The sequence below is a fragment of the Akebia trifoliata genome, chromosome 9 (genome assembly GCF_017979445.1).
Source record: "Akebia trifoliata isolate Shusen 1 chromosome 9, ASM1797944v1, whole genome shotgun sequence".
NCBI lineage: Eukaryota > Viridiplantae > Streptophyta > Magnoliopsida > Ranunculales > Lardizabalaceae > Akebia > Akebia trifoliata.
In genome coordinates this window covers 20,917,981-20,944,141 of record NC_141383.1, presented here as the reverse complement: position 1 = coordinate 20,944,141, position 26,161 = coordinate 20,917,981, and the positions used below count along the sequence as shown (strand labels likewise).

The window sequence follows — 26,161 nt, the reverse complement described above, 5'->3', positions numbered from 1 at the left end:
CCAACATGATTATTTCTAAGTTTCAAGGTTGTATTTTCCGCTAGTTGGCAAGGTTCTAAGTTATCGAACTGTATAGCGAACCTAAGTTTACGTGCTTGCTAAATTTTTCCTAGGTGTAAGGTATGACCATCCTAGGTGTGCGTAAATTTTCTATGTCTAGTCGTAGTAAGTAAGGGTGTGAAAGGACTGAAAATAAGAAAATTGGGAGACAATACTCATAAGCCTTTGAGTTCTTTACTTGTATCATTAAATTCACGGCAACTGGATGACGAATTGTCGAATTAGGTACATTCAAAAATGGGGTGTGTTACACAAAAATAGAATGTAAAATTATAAAAAACATTTAAAAATGTTTATAAGTTAAAAAATTTTAAAACTAAAAAAAAAACCTAACAATATATTGAAAAAAATCTCAAATGCATTTGTATTAATACTTGGGTAGCGGGTAATATCTAGGTCAATTACAGGTTTGAACCGGTTCCAGGGAAGGGAAGTCGTTACTGAATGAATGAACGAAGTTACGTTCGATTTGGGTATTTTATGGATATGGGTCAAGTACGGGTATGTTTTTCAGGTTAGGTTTCGTGCAAGTAACGAGTAACGGTTTTTTGTGCAACCCTAGATTGAAGCAATTATCAACATTAAAATTTTAAACTAAACATGAATATCTTTCATCTTTCAAGTTCATTAGAATCGAATCTTGGTTGGAGTGCAAATGGAATGTGTGAAGTTCTTTTTTAGGCATCAACATTTGTTCTCTGTCTTAAATATATCTTTTCCACCCTCTTTAATTCTTATGTGATGCAATTAGATTTTTCCCTTTATAATCTTGTTTGAGCTGTAGATGATGAGAAAATAAGAACAAAAAAAATCTTGGCAAATAAAGGTCGAATCACAGAGAAAACGTTAATCCAAAGTATTTTTACTTCTAATCCAATGCAAGTTTATGTAATAGATTAAAAATAATTTTCGAGAGAGATTTATCTAAAATAAATCTATAAAATGAATTATTATTTTTCAAACTAGAAAGTCTTCATTCGATCAATTCTCGACTGAAGTGTTACGGATATGGAACCATAGATCTTTTTCCTCGGGATACAAAAAAATACAAATCCCCATAGAAGATGTACAATTTTATATCCTATAGAAACAAATCTATGGTTCCATGTTCGAACATGTCAGCGGAGTATTGACGGAGTGAAGACTTTCTAGTTAGAATATCAACACTCATAGTAAATACAATTGTTGGGATTTATTTTTGAGATTCATGCTATATTTTTTAGAGTGAACACTACAACAAATATGGAAATTAGAAATGGTTTATAACCGTTTCTAAGCTAGTATGAAACGGTTCACAGATCGTCTTTAATCAAAGTGTCATTAATGAATTTAAACGATTGGTAACCAATCTAGATCTCAGGATTTGGAAGTGTTAAAAACCGTTCCAAAACTTAGATTTTGGAACTGCTTAAAACCGTTCCAAATCTGCATTTATATAACAAAAAAAAAAATCTTAGACATTGATTTAAAATCCGATGTAAATAAGACTAATGTCTATAAGAACTCGAAGGCTTGTGAGTACTATCCCTGATTCCTTTTGTTTCTAGTCCTTTCAGCCCCCCTATTCAATACAACTCGGCATAGAAATTTCTCCACGTTTAGGATCGCTACACCTTACACTCGAGTTAGAAAGTACGTATGCCTTAGGTTCACTACACGATTCGATAACTTGAAAATAATCTCGTTAGGACTGAAAGAACCTCACGTTAAAATTTATAAAAATTTGTAAAAATTGACAAAATGACGAAAATACCCCTCACAAATTTTGGATATCTAAAAAATCTTGAAAGTACCTCCATTGCACTTAGAATATGATTTTGAGTCTAATGGGACCTAAATTGACGAAAATGGAGAAATTTAGAAAAAATCATAAAATGAGACCGAAATTTCCCTCAACATTCAAATTTAAAGACCCCGATCCTTAGGAAAACATAGTAAGAAATCAAATTGAAATCCAATTAAAAATCCAACCTAGTGAAAATAAAATTCAAATTAAGAATTAAACAATTAAAATTAAAAATCAAGCAATAATTAAAACTTAATCAAGCAATCGAATTTAATCAAAATCAAATTAAATTATTTTAATCAATTAAAATGAAAAATCAAAAAAAATAAAAAATCAATCAACCAATAAATTCAAATTCAAATTCCATCGAAACCTAACTAAATTAAAGCAACAAATTCAAAACTCAAATTTGAACTTAATCAACCAAACCAAAATGAAATTAAATTGGACAATTAAAATTCAAAATCAAATTGTAAGTTAAATTTAAACATCAAATTTAATGTCGGCAAAATCCAATCAAAATTGAAATAATAAAAATAATTATTATCAACCAATGGAATCGAAATTAAATTGACCAATCACAACTCGTCAACAAGAGACTACCAACGAGGTGAGTAGCATGAAATCGCTACTCCCATTCTCTTAAGAAAGAAAGAGAGGAAATTCAAAAGAGAAAAAACATACAAAAGAAGGAAAAAAGAATAAAGGAAATCGAAAACAGAAACTTGAATTCTATTAAAGGAGAACATTTCACTATAAAGGTTCCCTCTCCATGTCTCCTCCAACAGCAGCAGATTCTTGACGTCTTGTTCTCCAACAGGTCGAACTCCTTCGTTTTTTGAGTTGCAGTCTTCTTCTCTGTTGCTGTAAATTGCTGCAACATTTTTTTTATATTTGGATTGAACTCTTCTTCTTCTCTCCAACTCACAATATGAAAAACTCATAAAAGGTCGAATTGGCATTGAATTTTTCATTATCATTTTTTTTTCGATGGGTCGTACTTGTCAAAGTAATGAAGGATGAGAGTGGCGAAAATACCAAAAAGAACATGATTGAAAAAATGGATATGAACACATTTGCATAAATAGAAGACATGACCTTAGACAAAATTCAAGGGAGGAGCATGATTTATTTGCCCAACCCCAATTTTTGAGACAACGTTTTTAACGACGATTGTAGGATTAGATGCATACTTTTGATGTATTGAAGAAGATTCGCACTAGAGTAGTTTCATGTTTCACCTATCATCGGAGATTGTAAAGACCGAATCACTCGTGATCAATGCTACTAGAGAAATCACAATGTCTTCAACAGCTAAGACTCTATGGTATTAATATAATTCAGATAATACCTTGCAAGCTTGAGAGAAAGAGATGATCAATTACATGTCGACCATGTCTTAGCTCATCGAATAACTCAGGTTGAAACTACTTTGAAGAATATCAAAGACCCCCGATGATCTTACTCTTGGATTAAGAGCAATGACGTTATTTCCCACGGTTCGTTTACTAGAGAAGGTCACAATGCCAGACATGCCCTAGGACTCACTTGAAAGTATATGTAGGCATCATGCAATCTCAGGGTTTAAGTGAAGAACAGATGGCACAACTTTTTCAAAGAACCTTTACAGGTCCTGCCCTACGCTGGCTAATGTCATTGGATTTATCTCGGGTAAGAACATGGCATGAATTGATGAAGGAGTTTATTAGTCGGTATTCATGCAACAACGGTTATTGAGCTCAAAAGAAGAGACCTAGAAACAACTAAACAGAAGTCCGGGGAAACTTTCACTGAGTCATTACTCGATAGAGAGCTAAACGCTCAATTGTGGGAACGACCTCAAGATAAGGAACAAGTTAAGATCATTCTCAGGAATCTTACTCCAAATTATGCCAAGTACTTGATGCCTCTGTACCTTTACACTTTTCAATCCCTCCTTGAGGTTGGAAATCAAGTCGAGGATGCCTACTCTTCTGGACTTTTTGGTAACTCGTTTGAGTCAAAATCCAAATATTTTCAAACCAAGTGTCAATTACTTACAAGTGGCCAACACCTCTTTTCGCACCATCCTCAAGCTCAGCCGCTCAGTCTTCACAAACTAAGTCGATCAAGAATAATCTAGTTGAAACCATCGACAAAGATGCTAGATTTTTTTCAAAGTTTGAAAAGGGTTGAACGAGTCAATGTCAGATAAAAAAAACTCAATCACACTCAGTTCTCTAGAAGAAGACTGAAAATTACTACTTCTCAAAAGAAGGCCTTACTCGACAAAAAAATCAAGACATCGAATTCCTCAAACCTTGACCAAGTCAAGTAGCAATTCACCAAAGGGGGCCTCCTTTGGTCGAACCATTTTCCTGTATTACAAAAAAAAAAAAAAGATAACTTTCTTTAACCCCTCGCAGCCTTTAAAAAAAAATCAATAGCATTTTTTTTCTAAACCACACAAACCAACCTCGAGAGGGATATCTAGTATGAACTACGTTTTGACATGTTCCCCAAAGAAAAAGAAATATTTGGGGTACGTTGGTAACATGAGAAGTTACTTCAGGCCCGGTTATGCAAAAAAATTATTCTCTTAAGAAAAGTGTCATCCAAAAGGAAAATCCCTTATTTAAAAGTTCAAAAGAAAAGAATGATAAACTAGGGGCATTAGAAAAAATAATCAAAAGAATTGATCAAAAGAAAAGAATGTCAAATTAGGGGCATTTAGAAAAAAATCAAAATAATTGACAGAAAAAGAAGAATATCAAATTAGGGGCATTTTGGAAACTTGAGCCTTATATCTTTTATTTCTAAACCGTATCCTAAACCCACCTATTAAGTCCTCCTGAATGTTAATTGACTCGGTTAAGGTACAGGGAACCAAGAAGTTGTCGAGTTGGTTATTCAAGATCATCAAGAAGAAAGGAAGCCCACTAAGTCGAAAACCTAAAAAGACGACTTTGACAAAATTTAGGGCATAACCATAAATACAAAAGAAGGCCTACTAGGTTGAAAACCTGAAAAAATGACCTAGGCAAAACTCAAGGCATCATCAGAAAAAGAAAAGAAAAACTCGCTAGGTTGAAAACCTGGAAAAGCAACTTAAGCAAAAATTATGGCATCATCAAATGGGAGGAAAGGTCCTATCAAAAAAAAAATTCAGAATGAAGCTTGTGTAGAAATTAGAAAATGCAGAACCATTCAAGTCACAACATTCGTTCTTCAGCCAAGAGCTCACATCCGATGAAGATAATGTTGAAGTCGAAAAAATCAAAAGTCATCTTGAACATTGTAAATAGTATGTTTACTTGTTCAAGTGTTCACTGATGGAAAATGTATAATCATCAACTACTTTGAAGAGAAAGATCTTCTATTCTAATATTTATCAAGATTTTTTAAAGTCCAGCTCAAGCATTTTTTAAAAGAAATTCGAAAGAAAATGATCAATCCCTTATTTCACATATGATAATCTTAAGAGTCTTAAATTTAAGGGAATGACAGTTCTTCTATCTGTCATACATTAGAGTCCGTATTTTTCAAGTGTAATCCATTCCGTCAATCTCGTAGTCAAGTTCCAGTTAAAGCCAACCTTGAAAGTAGGGAAATGTTTTTCAAATGAGAATGTCCCTATAAATGTGATCTTTGTCATGAATGGATTCAAAGTCTCTTCGGGCCAATGAGTACCCTTGGCTTCTATCTGACCCATGTATAACCAATGTTGGTTATTTTATTCCTCTTACACAAACAAGGATAGGGAGTGAATTAGGCTTTTGATCTAGTGATCAGGTGAATGTAGGCTCAATGATATGACACCCAATTTGAGCCATGTGAAACTGCTTTGGACTTATTGAATGGGTATATGATTAATAAATGGATTGTGTTACGGTGATTGAGCTAATGAACATAGGCTTCTTAAATGGGCTTGCAAGAGAAGTCAGTTTAGAATTCTATATGGGTAATGGGCTTGATCAAGAAAATTAGGCTCATCATTTCTTTTCTAACCTCAAATGACATTTGAGGCGCAAAGATGGCTTTCATGGAGACAACGGAAGGATCTCATCATCATCACCCGTGGACGTAGGCTATCTTGCTAAACCACGTGAATCATTGGTCATGCTCTATCTATTTTGATTTGTAATTTATTTTAATTGTTATCGTCTCAAACACAATTTTCTACGTTAGTCTAATAAAATTTTATCTTAACAAAGATGATATGGATTACTAATTTATACATTATTATATTACATCATATCTTACAGAGATTGTTTCGTAATTCCTTGGAACCCATTAAAACAACCTTCTAAACCTAGGTTTTCTTGTTAAAACATATTTTGTAGGATTATCAAAGGAGATGTTTTTGTAAGCTAATTTACTTGTAGGTGGCATGTGCAAAGGCACATGTATTTAGGATTTGTGTCTGATTAAAAGTTTTTATAAATACTTTTAAAATTGTTTTAGATATTTCAAATAGATAATCAAATTCCATAAGGACCTTTTTTAATTTAAAATGTTAACTGAAGTGATTTTGAACATGAAATAATAAATGAATTTTTATAATTTTAAAAATTAACTAACGTTGATATAGGGTTGGGAATTGGGATTGTAATTTTATGTTGTAAGGGCCTTTTGTAATTTAAAAATATTAACAAAGATAATTTTGAAAGTAACATAATAAAAGAATATTTCTCTAATTTTAGGAAACTATAAACTAAATTATGTGATTCAACCATTTGATTGTAATCTATTTTATTTTTTTTATGAAAATAGCCATGATAAAAATAAGGGAGCATTTTTGGTCTTCCAAATTTTGGTGTTGAACCACTCTTACTCTCCTACTCTAATTATAATAGTAAAGATATCTTACAAAAGGTTTTAACAGAGTGAGAAGAAGACCCGAAATGACGCAAAATTAAGGAGGTAAGAATGAATATGAACACATTTTCATGAATTGAAGACATGAGTTTAGACAGAATTGAAGGAAGCAGCATGATTTTTCACCCAACCCCAATTTTTTAGACAAGATTTAAAAGAGCGAGAAGAAGACCAAAAGGAACGTGATTGTAAAAATGGATGTGAACACATTTGCATAAATAGAAGACATGACCTTAGACAAAATTCAAGGGAAGAGCATGATTTGTTTGCCCAACCCCAATTTTTGAGACAAGGTTTTTAACGACGATTGTAGGATTAGAATGCATACTTTTGATGTATTGAAGAAGATTCGAACTGGAGTAGTTTCACGTTTTCACCTATCATCAGAGATTGTAGAGACCAAATCACTCGTTGATCACGTCAATGCTACTAGAGAAATCACAATGTTTCTACAGCTTAGACCCTATGGTATTAGATAATTCAGATAATTCCTTGCAAGCTTGAGAGTGAAAGAGAGAAAGAGAGTTTGTGTTATGAAAAATTTGGTGTAATAGATTTGAAGCTACATGTTTCAAAAGAATCACGTAGGATGGTAATCTCCAAAATGATCTCTAGATATTTTCACGCCAGTTTTATCTCCTTCATAATTTTTTTAATTGAATAGAGTGAATCCAACAAAAGAAGGATGTTTAGAAAATTTCTCATTCTCGCGTATTTCATACCTCAACTATTGCTTGTAATTCAGTCATGATAATGTCATCTTGCATAGAGTTACTCCATCCTGCAAAGAGAGTAGCACCACAACTATCCCTCCCCATAAAACCAAAACCAGCCCCAGTCTAAGACGTTGAACCATCCGTGTTTATCTTCACCACATTCACTTCAGGCGCTTTCCAAAATAGATGTTTAACTGGAGGATTTATTTGTACAATGGAAAAACAGCAGGCTTTTCTGAAGAATCTGGGCACTACTTGCTGATTGATGTATCATCATCAATAATGGTACCATCGAACTGATCGATTTGTAATGACCTCTTCCACTTGCTTCAGCACTACATCCTTTGGTGATAGGATCTACTCAAATCCTCTCTTTCCAACAGAAATAAATCACAGCGCAAAATGATGTAAACAACATCTGCGGGATGTGTTTGGTCGGCCTTTAAATGCTCTCAATCACCATAGGCTTTTCAACAACTGACCCTGACCGCTCTCTTAGTATTCTGAACCTCCGCAAGCGTTGGTTCCTCGTCCATCTTCTAAAGTGACAACCAAAAAACAAATGGTCATTCGTTTCTTGGTTCATGAAATACAATTGGCAATGCAACACCCACTTAATCCTCCGTTGTTATATTTTCGATTGTAGAGAGTTTCCTTTGCATAGCTAGCCAAGCTATAAATGGGAATCTTGGAATAAATTTCCTACTTCAAATGTTTTTCCAACCCAAAGAGTTAACATCAAATAATGAAAAGTACGCGGAAAGTTGTAATGGCCGAAGGTCGTTGTTTTCTCTTTTTAATTTAATTTATTCTCGGGTGCTAGCACAAGAAAAAAAAACAAAAAAACAAAAAAAGTACAAGCCATAAAATTCCCCTAATTTTTTGGCAATTTATCACCATTTTTTTAATTTCTTTTTACTTTTCGGTGTGATCTTTCATATGATATGGCTTTTGGAATTTTAAGACTAAAAAATTATTCATAATGGTAGAATGGATTATAGAAAATTTTCCACAAACCCTTATATGCAAAATTATGTGTATATTTAATAAAAAATTTCCCTTTATTAAGGTTGGATTAATTTAACTTGCTTAGAAGAACCCTCATAAGGTTTATAATAGGAAAATCCTAATTAAAATTAAACTCTAAACAACCTGATCTAACCTTACCCAAGCTTGACCTTTAACGTCATCAAGATGATTTGGTGTATCAACATGCACCTTATTACAATGTTCCTAAACATGATATGGTGTATCCAGATACACATTGTTACAAAGGAACACATTAAATACTCTAATAAATCTTTTATAATTCTCAATTTAGAAGGCACTGGACCACACTACTATTTGGATGTTGGGTATAGATGTGGGGACAAGCGCGGCTTAGCATATACATGCAGCGGCTTGGCCAGTGATAGATCATGAGTTGACTCGGTGAGATCGATGCACGATTCATCACCAGGTGGCAAAATCCAATCGAACCCTTGAAGAAGCCTAGCCAATGGCATAATAGTCATTAAAGACCCTAGTCGAGTCCCCATGCAACCACGTCGACCCGTACTAAATGAGATGAAACGCAATTCTGATTCTGTAAGTTCAACTTGAGTTGACCCATTATTCAAATGTCGATCTGGGTTGAACTTGAGTGGCTCATCCCAAACGTTAGGGTTCCTTCCTAGCCCGGTTCTACTCAACAACACGTGACTACCCTTTGGGATGTGATAGCCAGCAACTGTAGTTTCTTCCATGGATACGTGCGGAAGGTTAAATGGTGCAATAGGGTGGAGCCGAAATGCTTCTCTTGCACATGCCTTAACATAATTAAGTTGGGAAAAATCCGATTCTTGGACAAGTCTCTCTTTTCCAACCACCTCATCAATTTCATCAACAGCTTTCCGAATAATTTCTGGTTGATTGATCATCTCTGCTAATGCCCATTCAATTGCATTTGATGGATTATCTATCGATGCAAAAATCAATTCCTGCATGATAATAAGATCTCGCTTTATACATACTAGTAGGTGGCATGTGAAAATGGATGTTTATTATAAAAATTATGATTTAGACATAATTTTAAAAAAAAATTGTAAGTACTTTAAACTATTAATTTAAAAAATTTAAACTAATAGCCTTATTTTATGTCATATTCTATCATTTAATGTATTGTAAGAGTCTCTTTATAGTTTGAAATATTAACTACATTAACTAAGGTGATTTTGTAGAATAGGGTTCTGCGATTGTAATTTTATTAGTTTTCAAAAAATAATAATAATGTTAAATGTTAAAATTGGAACATTTTTTATCTTCAAATTTTTGTTGTCAACAATAAATATCTATTTGGCCTTTTCAATGCATATAATGCTATACATATACATATAGACATATTCATTAGGATGATCTTTATTGCATGGGCATGTAATTAATTTTACTATTGAATTGTCTAAAATATTAACCATATGAGCCTTATAAGTGGGAGTAAAAAGTTATAAAAATCTTACCGCCGACTGTGCTTTGATCTCTTCCGTCGATAGCAATGGTTTTCCACTAGAGTCCTTAATACAAATGAGGACATCAAGAATATCTTCGGGCTCTTTCTTGAAACAACACTCATCTTTTCCACCTCTCCACCGTTGTATTCGGTCATCAATTATTGGATTGTGATACTTGTTCACAGTCCCGATTGCCTTCTTCATGATCTTCTCATGACCGTCAAAATCAAACCATCTCAAGCAAGGCATGTAATCAGATACGCAAAAGGCGTTAATGAGAGATAGAACAGTGAACACTGCATCGACATACTCTTCTTCTTCCACACCAGGCCCTCCATCGCTCCTTCCCTCTCCCAAGTATCTATTGTTGAACATCATCTTTCTTATCACATTCCCACTATATTGCCATGCAACACTCCTCATGCCCACAATTGCATCACCACCATCAGCCATAGTTTTGTTGCATTGGCTATAAATGTATCGAACAAGGTTGTCGGCTTCCTCTAATCTTTTGTGTTGTAGCCATTGGATTCTAGATGGACTGAGCACCTCAGACGCCAACACTCTTCTCATCTTCTTCCATTGATCTCCCCATGGTACAATAGCAGTTGACATAAAGCCATGACTCGCGTACTCAGTAGCCATGGTGATAGGCCTTGATGCAAATATTGCATCTTGTTTCTTCAAGAATTCCCTAGCAATCTCAGGACTAGTCACTGGAATTATGTGTACATTGCCAAGACGTATACATGCAATACTAGTATTCATATCCTTCATGAGCCCATGTATCCATCGGAACCTCGGCTTGTTTCTAAACAATTCTGGAAGATTCCCTATGATGGGCCAGGTGATTGGACCAGGAGGGAGTGGGAGTGGTTGATGTTTCCCATGGTTTGCAAATCGAAATACAATGAAAAATGTGAACGCGAGTGCTATGAGGTGCAGCATAATTATGGGATGGGGGGTGATACAAAGAAGAATGCCGAGGCTAATTAACACTGCCAAAGAAAAAAATAACATGCAAAACATTAATCTATTAGAAAAGACCAAGGTCAAGGATCATGTCAGCTATTTTTAAACCTAAAGGTTTTCAAAACATGGAGTTACCCATGCAATAAATGAAGGTTTCTTCCATAAATTTGAAGTGTAGTTTAGCTATTTTATAAATAATTAAATGCTTCAAAATATCCTTGGTGGACTAATGTTTAATTAAGTATGTCCTAATCGATCCATAATTTTTATTCGGAGACATTTTTGTGTATATTTTTAAAAAGAGTAATCCTAGAGTAACCTTAAAATTCACATCATTTCACACATTTTTGGGGTACGTGGATGTGTAAACGGGACCATAGATGCTTTTCATCGCAATGAAAAGCATGCGAATTTTAATATCACTCCAGCATTTAGTTTCCTTTTAAAAAAACGGCTCGACAATCATTTTCCGAAAGCATTATTATTTGTGTACGTTGCATGTGCTATGCATAGCTATTTCGAGGTGATCAAAAGCAAAAATAAATAAATAAAAAAGTGGTAAATGTAAATATAATTATATTTTTAGAGTAATCAAATTAAACCATTAAATCTAAACATCGAAGTTCCGATCATACCTTGTGCCATTGATCGAGAAGAGAAGAAAGAAAGAAGCATTGCAAGGGGCGTTTCATGATATAGTCGTTGATAATGACTCACCCAAGGTAACCTCTCTATTCTAAACAACTGGAATTGTGGATTTTCAATTGTAAAATCAAGGTTAAATCATTTCTTCTGGGAAACCCCTGATGAAAACATTGTTCAAATAAATACGGATGGGTCCCAAGAATCACATGGTGTTGAGTTCCGTTTTATTGGTAGAGATAACACAAGAAAGTTCATGTATGGGGGATGGAGTAACTTGTTGGAAGAGGGCATCACCCTAATAGAGCCCAATGCTTTTTATGAGTCGTTGAAATTTGCTAGATATCGTGATATTCCTCAACCACTAATCTCATCGGATTCTCTTTATTCGATTAAATGCATTCAAAATGAGTTTGAACCATCGTGGAGTGACAACCTCAATTTCATGTAATTGAGGATGAAAATCTTATCCCTCAAGAGCTTAAGCATTTTTCAGAGGAAGATCTTACTTGTAACTACTCTTGCTAGTAGTGTACTTTTTGGGGAGGCACAATGTGAAAAAAGCTCAAATTTGAGGGCCGTTAAATTTCATAAAATTTGACAAACAAAGGGGTCGAATTGGCATCGAATTTTTCATTGTCAAATTTTTTTTTCGACAGGCCAAAACTGTTAAATTAATGTAGGATGGGAGAAATTTGACGGCTCTAAGCCGTCAAATCTGTGAATATCTAGAATTTCGACGGTCCTAGACCATCAAAATTCAACTACTAAAATTTGTGGGCCTTGGCCTGTCAATTTTTTCTGTTGAATTTTCTAGTTTTCACGTAATGCCCTCAACCACAGTTTATCAATCAAAACAATAATAATAATACTGCACGAGAAAAAATTAAATAAATAAAAGAGTCCTGATAATCTGACTCCCCCAAATGGCATACTCAAAATACTTTCCTAGCGTGACATGTACTAGTTGTGTGTCTTGAGGAAAAAGGATCTATTTTTCTAACACATGCTACATTAGGGGAGTATTTGAGTATGCCACGTGGGCGAGTCAGAAAATCACTGCTCTAAATAAAAAGACCTCACATTAGAAATTTAAGGAGGATAAAGAGGAATTAAATTCTATTGATTCTTGATATAACTACTAGCTAGAACCACAATGTGAAAAAAAAAAACCTATATTTGATAGCCCAAGGCCGTCGAATTTCCTAAAACTCGACAGACCAAGGTGTCAATATTTTCATTGTCAAATATTTTTGTTCAACAGACCGAAACCGTCATATTAATGGAGGATGGCAGAAATTTGATGGCTCTAAGCCGTCAAATTGGGGAACAACAAAAATTTCAACAGCCGTGGGCTGTCAAAATTCAGTTTCTAAAATTTGTGGGCTTTGGCCTGTCAAATTCTCGTGTCAAAATTTTCAGTTTTCACATAGTGAACCCATCAATTGGGGAAAATGTTCGGTTACTTGGCTCACCATCTGATAGATAAAAAAAAAATCTAGTATGACCAAAGGTAGAGTTTATCGATCATATACCATTCTTAGTCTGTTGATCCACTAATCATGTTTAGCATCATAAAAATATGAAATTAAACATACCTGCAACTATGGCTTTATGCCACATTTGACTTGAATATATTTGTTGGCCAAAACCCGTTTGATCTCGTCTGCCTTTCAAAAAATTGTATGGGGATGTACCACTCTTCTCTACTGTAATTCGGTGGGATGTCAAAATTTAGAGTGTTGAGAGCATAGATTATCACTTTCTCTTAATCCTCTCTTTATAAATAGATAGATGTCTTTGGGTAAGGATTAATTTGCACTTATTAATTGTAGATGTTCAGTAACTTATTTCCAAATAAGTTACTGAGCAACTCATTAAAGACAGGCTTACCTACAGCAACAACCAACAACAAAAACAAAAAAAAGTGTAATGATTTTCTAACGCCCCGTCTGACACACTCCCCCATCACAGAATCGTAGATCATTTTCCTCGGGATAAGAGTAACCATAAATCTTTTTCTTGTGTATCCCAAGGAAAACAATCTACGGTTCTGTGATGGGAGCGTAGGGGCGGTCATGTTGTCACGACTCAAAAAAAAAAAAAAAACTCACCTACTACATATGGTAATGAGTTGTAATTTTCTAACTCCCCCTCTAACAAACTCTCCCCATATGGCTGTGCACAGAACATAGATATTCATTGGGATACGCCATTGCACATCCGCATAAATATGTGTAGATGTGTATCCCGGGAAAAAAAAATCTAGAGTTCTATGCAGAGCCTCGTGGGAAGTTTGTTAGAGAGGGAGTCAATTTATCATTATTCTACTATAATACATTCATGCATTCATTGTTGACGGGTTTGTGTAGAATATCACTTTCTCTTAATCCTCTCTTTATAAATAGATAGATAGATGTCTTTGGGTAAGGATTAGTTTGCACTTATTAATTATATATATATATATATATATATATATATATATATATATATATATATTATTTTTTGAGCTAGATTCTATTTTGCAGATTTAAGATTTTATATGAGCCTAATCATAATTGTAAAGAACTACTGAAATGAGAATACATTTGAATGAGTGTTATAATTTTTGGTAATGTCGAAATTATAATTTGAGCAAACCTTTGAGGCCTAGTTAGTAGTTAGCAATGGATCGTTTGTGCCTCCATCTGATTTATTAAAAGGACTAGTAAAATAAAATGGAATAAAAGAGAATTTTAGTCCAATGGTTCCCCAGTAATATTAGAATTAGAGTACTAAATAGTTAATTTTAATAATACCTCCCTGCAACATTTGTATTATTAGGATTACTATCTGTAAAATGCCAGATTAGGTATAATCTTAACAAAAGTCAACGTAGCTGACTAACGATGAATTAATGATGAATTTATTCTTTTATTTAAAATATCCAAAATACCCTCTAAGAAATTAAATTACTAATATTACATTATGGTCTTGATTTGATAATTCAGAAATTCATAAATTGCACATGTTTATAGAATTTTCTATTCACATTTGTAATATTCTATTTTGGAAATTCCATGCTCATATTTTCTATTTTCTATTTTAAATTTTTCGGATTCATATTTTCTGTTGTGGAAGATTCGTATTTAGAAATTTCTAATATAGAAATTTAATAATTTTCTATTTTGGGAAAACATATATTCATAAATTTCTAATTTAGAGATTCCGTATTTTAGTAATTTTTCAATTTAGAAATTTTTACATTTTCCTATTTAGGAATTTCATGTTTATGGAAATTTAGGATTTTCTAATTCGAAAATTTTATATATTTTTTAAAACTTTATATTTTAATAAATACATAAATTTCTAATTTGGGGATTCATCACATATTCTTAAATTTCAATTTTAGGAAATTTCATATTTCTAATTCAGAAATTTCATAATTGTCAATTTAAAATTTTCACATTCATAATTGCCTAATTTGGAAAAGATTTCTAAGTTTCTATTTTATCTGAATTGAAAAATATTTGCACGTGTGAATTTTCATTTTAAGAATATTGCTATGTGAATTTAGAAAATGATATGAAATTAAGAATTTTTCAATGTTTCCCTTTTTGTGCAAAATTTGAGGAATCATATAATAATTGGGACAATTTTAACCGTAAGATTTGTTTAGCAAATATGATATAGATTGATGATGATTGGACCTTAGTTTGATTTTATTCTTTGTATGTTTACCATAGGATAGTTTTTTTATCATAGTAAAGACCGATTATCTCGATCAGACAGGTTCAGTGCCTAACACCATCTGAAACCAATAACCTAACCCCTTACTCATTTCTCTTATCTGTCGACCGATCTAAATGCATTTAGAGTTATCTTTGGTTCCTAGACCTAAACTAGGTGGCGACTCCCGCTTCTCTAAAAATTCCTCATTTACCACTTGGACCCCCCTTGACTATTTAGTGAAAAAGGGTCGAGACGATTTCACATATATATAATAAAAGCCAAACAAAATCCTAGATAAAAAATTCGGCCACGTTTTAGAAAGGACATTGTATGGGTTCTTAAAGCAACAAATATGATACAATTAAAAGGGGGAGAATTCATCGCTTCTAAAAGGGCATAACATTAGATCAACATTTTTGTTTGATTATTGTTATTGTTATTATTATTTTAGGGTATTTCATTAATATTTGACCCTAAAACATATATAATAATGGTAAAACAGACGTCTTGATCAAAAAATATTCAAAAGCGACAAATTCCTCACATTAAAATCTAGAATTCCTTGCATTAAAATCTAAAAAGTAACAAATTCATCTCTTTAAAGTCCTAAAACAGCAACAAATACACGCACTTGAATTTACTAAGTAACAAAATCTTTATTGATTTACGGTTCAAATAATATATGGTAAGATGCATATTTTTAAAAATAAATTGATAAAAAATCTTCTTCTTCTTTTTCAAAACGCAACATCAAACTTCACATTTAACACTAAATTTTCAATCATTAATAAAATATTAATCGTCGTTAAGAATCATCTGACTTTTATCGCAATAGGAATTGAGCATCTCATCTATTTAAGGAGAAATATTGATTTGTGAAAAAAAAGAGGGTATTTTGGGCTATTAAAGGAGTGATGTGGGTGAGGATTTCATCAAGTATTTTTCCCTAAAAAAGTTACCTTCTTTACAAATAACATCGGCATATTCATCCAAGGTTGTCAATGGGTGCCCATTTGATCACATCCGAATTCCGAGCTAAAATCGAAATCGAAAACCTAAATTCTAAATCTTTTTTATTGGAATCGATTAAAGTTGGATCTCTTGAAACGAAACCAATTGAGAACCAAAACCAATAAAAACCTAGAATTGAAACCAATTAAGGAGAAATTATTTTATTGTTTAGATATTGGTTCCATCGATCTATTTGAGAACTGTAATCAATAGGAACCAAAATTGATAAAATTTTAATGATTCTATAGTTCTGATTCCTTTAGAACCAATCTGGAACCAACCCATTGACACCACTATATTTATCAAAATAATAAACAACTATTTTTTCCCTTAAAATGAGAAGAGTCAGATTAGCCTTACCATGTTAGTAAGGATTTTCACCCTTACTAAGGGTCTGTGGGCTCACCTTGTGACATCAAAAAACATGATCTGGTGCTTCAAGATTGTCGAGGACAAAATTTTATGAACTTTGAAAAAGAAAAAGAAAAAAAAATGTTATTCATCCCCATTGAATTTTAATTTATGTTGTTAGATGGAAGTTTGGTAGCCGTCCTTTTTCAAAACCTTTGGATCAAACCCAAAAGAAATTGTTTTTTGAAAAAAAAAAAAAAAATTGAATTTTAATTTTTCTATGAAATTTAGAGGGCTTTAGTGTTGGATTGCTAATGTGAACGAACCTTACTAAATCTTAAAATCTTACTAAGTTAGTGTAGACACCCCATTTTTTTTCATCTGCCTAATTCGACAATTCGTCACCCGGTTTTGATGGATTCCTAATGATGAATATAAAAGAACTCGAAGGCTTGTGAGTACTGCTTGATTCCTTATGTTTCTAGTTTATTTTCATCCCCCTACTCGTCACAACTCGACATAGAAGTTTACGCATGCTTAGGATCGTTACATCTTACACCTGACTTAGCAAGCACATATGCATAGGTTCATTATACAATTCGATAACTTAGAGACCTCGCTACGCTAGAAAAATATAACTTTAGAACTTAAAAATACTCACACAGTGACTGAAAGAAGCCTCATGCTGAAATTCCTAAAAAGCTATAAAAATCACAAAAATGATGAAAATACCTTACATAAATTTTGGATGTCCGAAAAGTCTCGAAAGTACCTCCATTACACTCAGAAGGTGATTTCGAGTCTAACGGGACCCAAATCGATGAAAATAGAGAAATTTATAAAAATTTGTAAAAAAATCATCAAAATAACGAAAATAACCCTCATATACCTCGGACCTCCGAAAAATCTCGAAAATACCTCCATTGTACTCAGAATATGATTTCGAGTCTAACAAGACCCAAATCGATGAAAATAGAGAAGTTCGAGAAACATCTGTAAAAATCGCCAAAATATCAAAATACCCCTCAATATCCAACTCTACAATTTAGAGATCCCGATCCTTAGGACAATGTAAATCGAAATCCAATCTAAACTAAAAATAAAATTCAAATTAAAAATTAAACAATTCAAATTAAAAAATCTAAACAATTAAAATTAAAATCAAACAATTCAAATTAAAATCGAACAATTAAATCCAATCAAAAATATTTTTCAAATTAAAAATAATAATAATAAAAATTCGATCAACCAAAATAAAAATTTTAAGTAATCAACCATCAAAATTAAACTCAAATTCTATCAATAAATTTAAAATTTAAAATCGAACCCAATCTAAAATCAAATTAAAACTCAAAACTTGACCAATCAAAATCCAATCAACCGACCAATTAAAAATTAAAATCAATTTAAGTTTCAAATTAAAACGTAAATTAATCAACCCGTTCAAAATTTAAATTAAAAATTAAATTTAAATTAAACAATTAAAACTCAAATTAAAATCAAATTGAAAATCACTCAACCAATTAAAATATAAAAATAAATTTAAAATCGAATGATCAACCAATCGAAACAAAATCAAATCGACCAATAACACATATTACAATCCAAATTCAAATTAAATTTTAATCTAACAATTTTAATCCAAAATTTAAAATCAAACACAAATTCAAATTTAATTTAAAACATAAAAGTTAAATCAAAATGTCAACGAATCCAAAATTCAACTAAAAAAATAATCAAATTCAACCAATCACAACTCGTTAGCGAGAAATTACAGCAGTACGAGTAGCGTGGGATCACCACCTCTCCTTCTCCAAAATAAAAATAAAAAAATTAAAAATTAAATTAAAAAAAAGAGAGAGAATAAAACGTGGGCACTCTCCAACTCCCCCATATTCTTCTCCAACGTCTCTAACTCCTCCTCATAACCACCCATATTCTCCTCTCACTCTCCCATCTCTCCCTCTCTCCCTCTCTCATGATTTTTGTGGAGAACCACTATAAAAGGAAAAGGCAAGGGACCATTGAAGAGTGACTCGAGCCGACGTTTTTTTTTACTACCCTCCATAACCAAAAAATCTACAACTTTCCATCTTCTTCTTCTCCCATTAAAAATTTGGCAACCTCCCCATTAAAAATTCTTCAACTTTCCATCTTCTTCTACCCCATTAAAAGTTCTGCAACTTTCCATCTTCTTCCTCCCATTAAAAATTCTGCAACTTTCTATCTTCTTCTTCCCCCATTAAACAAATTTCAGCAACTTTCATCATTAAAATTCAGCAACATCCTCCTTCACATTGCTGCCCAATGCCCAGGCACCTCTCTCTCTCTCCATTCTAATCTCCCTCATAGTTGCTGCAACTTTTTCATCTCCATTACAGCCACACCTTCATCATATTCCACCCATTAAAGCTCCAATTTCATTTATCTTGCTACCCATTTTTGTATCTCCATTAATCTTATAACTTCTCTCCAATACTCTTTCGTTCCATAAAAAAATAATAGCAATTTCTCTCTCTCTTTGGCAACGCTCTTTCTTCGATTTATTGGACACCCCACAATGGTCATCATCTCCTCCTATTCCAACATCATTGGGCGTCACAAGCTTTTCAATTTCTTTTTGAAGGAATCCACAAATCCAAAATTATTTGGTGAAGGTAAGTTATTTTATTTATTCATTTGTTTATTTTTTTATTTTTTTATTTTTAGTTTATTTTTATTATTATTGATTCTTGATTTCACATTTTTATGCATTCGAATTAATCCGTTGATTTTCGGGGCATACGTGTTATTAATGGCAACCTTTAATTTTTTTAAAAATTAATGGATCAATTCGACCATTTTTGTTAATAGATTAATTGGGCCAACTTGTTATTTTCAAGTTAGTGGACCGGTTCATTGATTGTTGATGTCTATCGAGTCGATTCGCCGACTTTTGATGTTAGTGGGTTAACTCATTAATGTTGATCTACTCAATAAAAATTAAGGGTGTACACTAAACATAAAACTAAAAAATCAATTTTCACAATAAAAATTACGAGTCGACTCGCTGATTTCGGGGACATTGAGAATTTGAATCGAATTTTTAAAAATTAGGCATGTGGGTTAAATCACCGATTTAATACACGTGGCGATTCCGAAAAAAAATTATGATTCTTATGATATAAAATTTACGAGTCGACACGCTGATTTTGGAGACATTGAGAATTCGAGTCGAATTTTTTAAAAATTAGGCACGTGGATTAAATCACCAATTTAATACACGTGGCAATTCAAAAAAAATTAGGATTCTTTTGATTAACAAATTGCAAGTCGACTCGCTGATTTTTAGGACATTGAAAATTTGAATCGATTTTATTTTAAAATTAAGCACGTGGTTAACTCACCGATTTAATACACGTGGCAACTCAAAATTTGTGAGTTAACCCACTAAATTTAATGCACGTAATGGTTCAAAAATCGAATCTCTTTGAAAAAATATCGTCAATGGGCCAATTCACTAATCTTATATACGCGGCATTAAAAATCGATTTCGTATTGTTCAAAATATGATCGAATTGATCCATTAATTTTTGGTGTCATGTATGCCTCATTAAATCATGTAATTATCTTAACTATAGGATTTGTTTAGTAAATCCGATGCAATTTGATGATGATTGGACCCTAGTTTGACTTTTAGTCTTTGAATGTTGACCGTAGGATATTTTTGGATCGCAGTAGAGACTGATCATCTTGATCAGGCGGATTCGGTGCCTAACACCTTCCGAAATCCGTAACCCGATCCCGTACCCATCTCTCTGATCCACGGACTTACACATATCCATTTGGAGTTAATTTTGGTTCCTAGACCTAAATAGGGGGCGACTCCTTATTCTTTTAAAAATCCTCGAGATACGTAGAACGGATCCTTAATCCGCTATTTAGCGGACGGCCGGGGGTCGAGGCGATTTCAGTTAGTAAGGAAAATGTTTCTCAAATGAGAATGTCCCTGTAAATGTGATCTTTGTCATGAATGGATTCAAAGTCTCTTCGGGCCAATGAGTACCCCTTGGCTTTTATGCGACCCATGCATAACCAATCATTTGTCACGAAATACAAGCTATCCTCTAAGGGGTCAAGTTGTGTATCGCAAAAGGATGCCTCAACATTCAGGTTCAAACATTCTAATTAATGGCAGTCAATATTTTTAACAACCGATGGAGTACTCCATGGAGTGTTATAAAGTTAGTTCTTTCCATTAGAAGGCCCATTCTTTGTTCCCACAGGTACACCTTCAACCATGTTTTCAGGGAAGCTAACTAAGTGGCGGATTATCTTCCATCCTCCCAAGACTTTATTGAATATTCTGAAAAAGATAGAGGAGCTCTCCCTTGTAATCTCAGTTCTTTCATTGATAAGGATCGTAGGGGTTTTCCTATCTTAAGGTTGTAGCTGGTCTGGGTCTACCTTAACCCTGTTGACCTTTCAAAAAAAAAATTGTTGGTTATTTTATTCTTCTTACACAAACAATGATAGGGAGTAAATTAGGCTACTGATCTAGTGATCAGGTGAATGTAGGATCAATGATATGACACCCAATTTGAGCCATGTGAAACTGCTTTGGGCTTATTGAATGGGTATATGATTAACAAATGGATTGTGTTACAGTGATTAAGCTAATGAACATAGGCTTATTAAATGGGCATGCAAGAGAAGTCAGTTTAGTATTCTATATGGGTAATGGGCTTGATCAAGAAAATTAGGCTCATCGTTTCTTTTCTAACCTCAAATGACATTTGAGGCACAAGCATGGTTTTCATGGAGACAATGGAAGGATCTCATCATCACCCCTGGACGTAGGCTATCTTGCTAAACCACGTGAATCATTGGTCATGCTCTATCTATTTTGATTTGTAATTTATTTTTATTGTTATCATCTCAAACACAATTTTCTACATTAATCTAATAAAATTTTATCTTAACACAGATGATATGGTTTACAAATTTATAAATTATTATATTACGTCATATCTAACATTTTATTGTCCAAGAGAGATTGTTTCGTAATTCCTTGGAACCCATTAAAACAACCTTCTAAACCTAGGTTTTCTTGTTAAAACCATATTTTGTAGGACTATCAAATTGGAAGCTAATTTACTTGTAGGTGGCATGTGCAAAGGCACATGTATTTAGGATTTGTGTCTGATTAAAAGTTTTTATAAATACTTTTAAAATTGTTTTAGATAATTCAAATAGATAATCTAATTCCATAAGGACCTTTTTGTAATTTAAAATGTTAACTGAAGTGATTTTGAACATGAAATAATAAACGAATTTTTATAATTTTAAAAAATTAACTAACGTTGATATAGGGTTGGAAATTGAGATTGTAATTTTATGTTGTAAGGGCCTTTTGTAATTTAAAATATTAATAAATAATTTTGAAAGTAACATAATTAAAGGATATTTCTCTAATTTTAGGAAACTGTAAACTAAATTATCTTATTCAACCATTTGATTGTAATTTATTTTATTTTTTTTATGAAAATAGCCATGATAAAAATAAGGTAGCATTTTTGGTCTTCGAAATTCTGGTGTTAAATCACTCTTACTCTACTTCTCTAATTATAATAGTAAAGATATCTTACAAAAGGTTTTAAAAAAGTGGAAGAAGACCCAAAATGACGTAAAATTAAGGAGGTAAGAATGAATATGAACACATTTTCATGAATTGAAGACATGAGTTTAGACAGAATTGAAGGAAGTCGCATGATTTTCCACCCAACCCCAATTTTTTAGACAAGATTTAAAAGAGCGAGAAGAATACCAAAAAAAATGTGATTGTAAAAATGGATATGAACACATTTGCATAAATAAAAGACATGACCTTAGACAAAATTGAAGGGAGGAGCATGATTTATTTGCCCAACCCCAATTTTTGAGACAACGTTTTTAACGACGATTGTAAGATTAGAATGCATACTTCTGATGTATTGAAGAAGATTCGAACTGAAGTAGTTTCATGTTTTCACCTATCATCAGAGATTGTAGAGACCAAATCACTCGTTGATCACATCAATGCTACTAGAGAAATCACAATGTTTCTACAGCTTAGACCCTATGGTATTATATAATTCAGATAATACTTTGCAAGCTTGAGAGAGAGAGAAATGATCAATTGCACATCGACCATGTCTTATCTCATCGAATAACTCAGGTTGAAACTTCTTTGAAGAACATCAAAGACCCCAATGATCTTACTCTTGGATTAGGGGCAATAACGTTATTTCCCACGGTCCGTTTGCCAGAGAAGGTCACAATGCTAGACATGGAGAAATTTGATAGTATTGGATGCCCTAAGACTCACTTGAAAGTATATGTCGGCATCATGCAAACTCAGGGTTTGAGTGCAGAACATATGGCACAACTTTTTCAAAGAACATTTACAAGGCCTGCCCTATGCTGGCTAATGTCATTGGATTCATCTCGGGTAAGAACATGGCATGAATTGATGAAGGAGTTTATTGGTCGGTATTCATTCAACACGGTTATTGAACTCATAAGAAGCGACCTAGAAACTACTAAACAGAAGTCCGAGGAAACTTTCACTAAGTTCATTTCTCGATAGAGAGCTAAAGTCGCTCAATTGTGGGATCGACCTAAAGAGAAGGAACAAGGGGCATTAGAAAAAATAATCAAAAGAATTGATAAAAAGAAAAGAATGCCAAACTAGGGGCATTTAGAAAAAGATCAAAATAATTGACAGAAAATAAAAAATATCAAACTAGGGAGATTTTGGAAAGTTGAGCCTTATATCTTTTCTTTCTAAACCATATCCTAAGCCCACCTATTAAGTCCTCATAAATGTTAATTGCCTTGGTTATGGTGCAGGGAACCAAGAAGTTGTTGAGTTGGTTATTCAAGATCATCAAGAAGAAAAGAAGTCGCTAAGTCGAAAATCCAAAAGGACGACTTTGGTAAAAGTTAGGACATAACCATAAATACAAAAGAAGGCCTGCAAGGTTGAAAACCTAAAAAGGCGATATAGACAAAAATCAAGGCATCATCAGAAAAAGAAAAGAAAAATCCGCTAGGTTGAAAAACCTAAAAAGGCAACTTAAGAAAAAATTAAGGCATCATCAAATGGGAGAAAAGGTCCCATCAAGAAGAAAAATTCATAATGAAGCTTGTGTAGAAACTAGGAAATGTAGAACCATCCAAGTCACAACATTGTTAAATCAGGCTGCAAAATGAACTGTCACTAGCTTTGACATTTGGATATCGCACTATCTATCGAAATAGATTTGATATCTAGTTTGCTTCAACCCTCTTCCAAAAAGGGGCATCTGTAGCACCCTATTTTCACACTTGCCTGATTAATCAACTCGTCAACCTGATCGCGATAGTTCCCAATGATGGATGTTTATTCCAATATTTTATTTGTTACTAGATATGTTTCAGAAATTCGGATAAGGTATCTTAAACTAACAAAACTGTAGAAACCACACTACGCTAGGAAAATATAACTCAAAAACATAGAAATCATCATCTTACAGACAAAAAGAAGCTTTACGATAAAAATCACTAAAAAATGATAAAATTACCAAAATACCCCTAATCTCAAAACATCTTTAGAGCCTACATAACGCTTAGAAAATCATTTTAAACACATAAAACAGCAAATCGAAATCAAATAAACCATTTCGTCAATTTTAACAAAATTTGATAAAATTACGAAAATGCCCCTCACAAAATTCATCATCATTTCGCACAAAAAATTTCATAAATGATACAAACCAATATTGTCATTGAATTCCTTACAAAAAATTGATTCCAAAACATCTTGGAACATTGAAAAACGACTTAAAACGCAAAAAGTCCTCTCTGAGGGTAAAACGATAATTTTACAATTTTAATAATTAAAAATTCTAAAATTAATAATTAAAACATTAATTAATGTAAAGTGAAATCCTAACTAAATTAAATTCAATCAAGTAAGACTAAAGTCAAAATATTAAAGTCAATCAAGTAACACTAAAGTCAAAATTAAAGTCAATCAAGTAAGACTACAATCAAAATCTTAAAGTCAATCAAATAAGACTAAAGTCAAAATCTTAAAGTCAATCAAGTGAGACTAAAATTCAAAACTCTAATAGAATTCTAATTAAACAATAACTCTATTTAAAATAATTCTAATTAAATAATAACTCTATCTAAAATAATTATAATTAAAATATAACTCTATTTAAAACAATTCTAATTAAACACTAACTCTACCTAAAATAATTCTAATTAAACACTAACTCTATCAAAACAAGTACTCAAAAAAAATCTATAAATAGGGGTCTCTATAACCTATTTTCGTATCAAAAAATAAACCCTAAGAAAAGTAGGTCAAAAAGCTTCTCTAACATAAACCCTAATTTTAAAATCATAACTCCTTACCTAACATCCATACCCCAACTTTAGCTCAAAAAACACCTAAAAATCGATAACAAATTAGAAAATTTCAGATCTAAGGAGGAGGTACTTTGTCTTGGAAATCTAAAGCGAGTCCGGTGACAGAACAAAGCGAGGAGTGTTGTACGAGAAACTGTTCTATCAGATCTGAGGGAACAAAAACGTTACTTTCGTAAAGATAAATGTTTCTTATTTTTTTAGTGGTTAGGTCTTTTTTTTGCAATGTAATATTCTTGGAAATTAGTAGAGACTGGTGTTTGCCGAGCGGGGTTGGTACCTAACACCTTCTAACCCCGTAACGTGATCTCCGGACTCAGTATTTTTTTTAAGTAAATTAGTTGTTTTTATCCATTTCGAGTCAATGTTCGGTTCCTAGACCGTAATAACTAGGTGGCGACTCCCAAACCTCAAAAGTCAAAAGCGGATCCGCACACCCCGCGGATCGAGAGCGCTTTCATATCAAGTAAGACTAAAGTCAAAAATAAAGTCAATCAAGTAAGACTAAAGTCAAAATCTTAAAGTCAATCAAGTGAGACTAAAAGTCAAAATCCTAATAGAATTCTAATTAAACAATAACTCTATTTAAAACAATTATAATTAAATTATAACTCTATTTAAAATAATTTTAATTAAACACTAACTCTACCAAAAACAATTCTAATTAAACACTAACTCTATCAAAACAAGCACTAAAAAAATCTATAAATAGGGGTCTCTACAACCTATTTTCATATCAAAAATAAACCCTAAGAAAAGTAGGTCAAAAAGCTTCCTAGCCTCTCATAAACCCTAATTTTGAAGTCCTAACTCCTTACCTAACATCCATACCCCAACTTTAGCTCAAAAAACACCTAGAAATCCTTCAAAAATATCCAAAAATCGATAACAAATTAGAAAAATTCAGATATAATGAGGAGGTACTTCGTCTTGGAGATCTAAAGCGAATCTGATGACAGAATAAAGCGAGGAGTGTTATACGAGGAACTATTCTATCAGATCTGAGAAAACAAAATCGTTGTTTTTGTAAAAGTAAATATTTCTTATTTTTTTAGTGCTTAGGTTTTTTTTGCAATGTAATATTATTGGGAATTAATAGAGACCGGCGTTTGCCGAGCGGAGTTGGTACCTAA

General features: G+C 32.8%; 1 protein-coding gene and 1 pseudogene across 2 annotated transcripts; both read right to left on the bottom strand.

Moving 5' to 3' along the window:
• LOC147394587 (tyrosine N-monooxygenase-like) overlaps positions 1-7,955 on the bottom strand; it is a 10,068-nt pseudogene extending 2,113 nt beyond the window's left edge.
• A 408-nt stretch (positions 7,956-8,363) lies between these two features.
• Positions 8,364-13,178, bottom strand: LOC147394586 (tryptophan N-monooxygenase CYP79A68-like). Of its 2 annotated transcripts, XM_086453045.1 has the most exons (3): positions 13,118-13,178; positions 9,915-10,903; positions 8,364-9,398 (listed from the first exon to the last, which is right to left on the bottom strand). In XM_086453045.1, exons 1-3 carry the CDS (start codon positions 13,140-13,142, stop codon positions 8,760-8,762), a joined length of 1,653 nt encoding a protein of 550 aa, XP_086309171.1. In that variant the 5' UTR covers positions 13,143-13,178; the 3' UTR covers positions 8,364-8,759. The 2 variants fall into 2 exon arrangements, with proteins under 2 accessions (XP_086309171.1, XP_086309170.1); XM_086453044.1 differs by lacking the exon at positions 13,118-13,178 and having other exon boundaries at positions 9,915-11,045.
• Between the last annotated feature and the right edge of the window lie 12,983 nt (positions 13,179-26,161).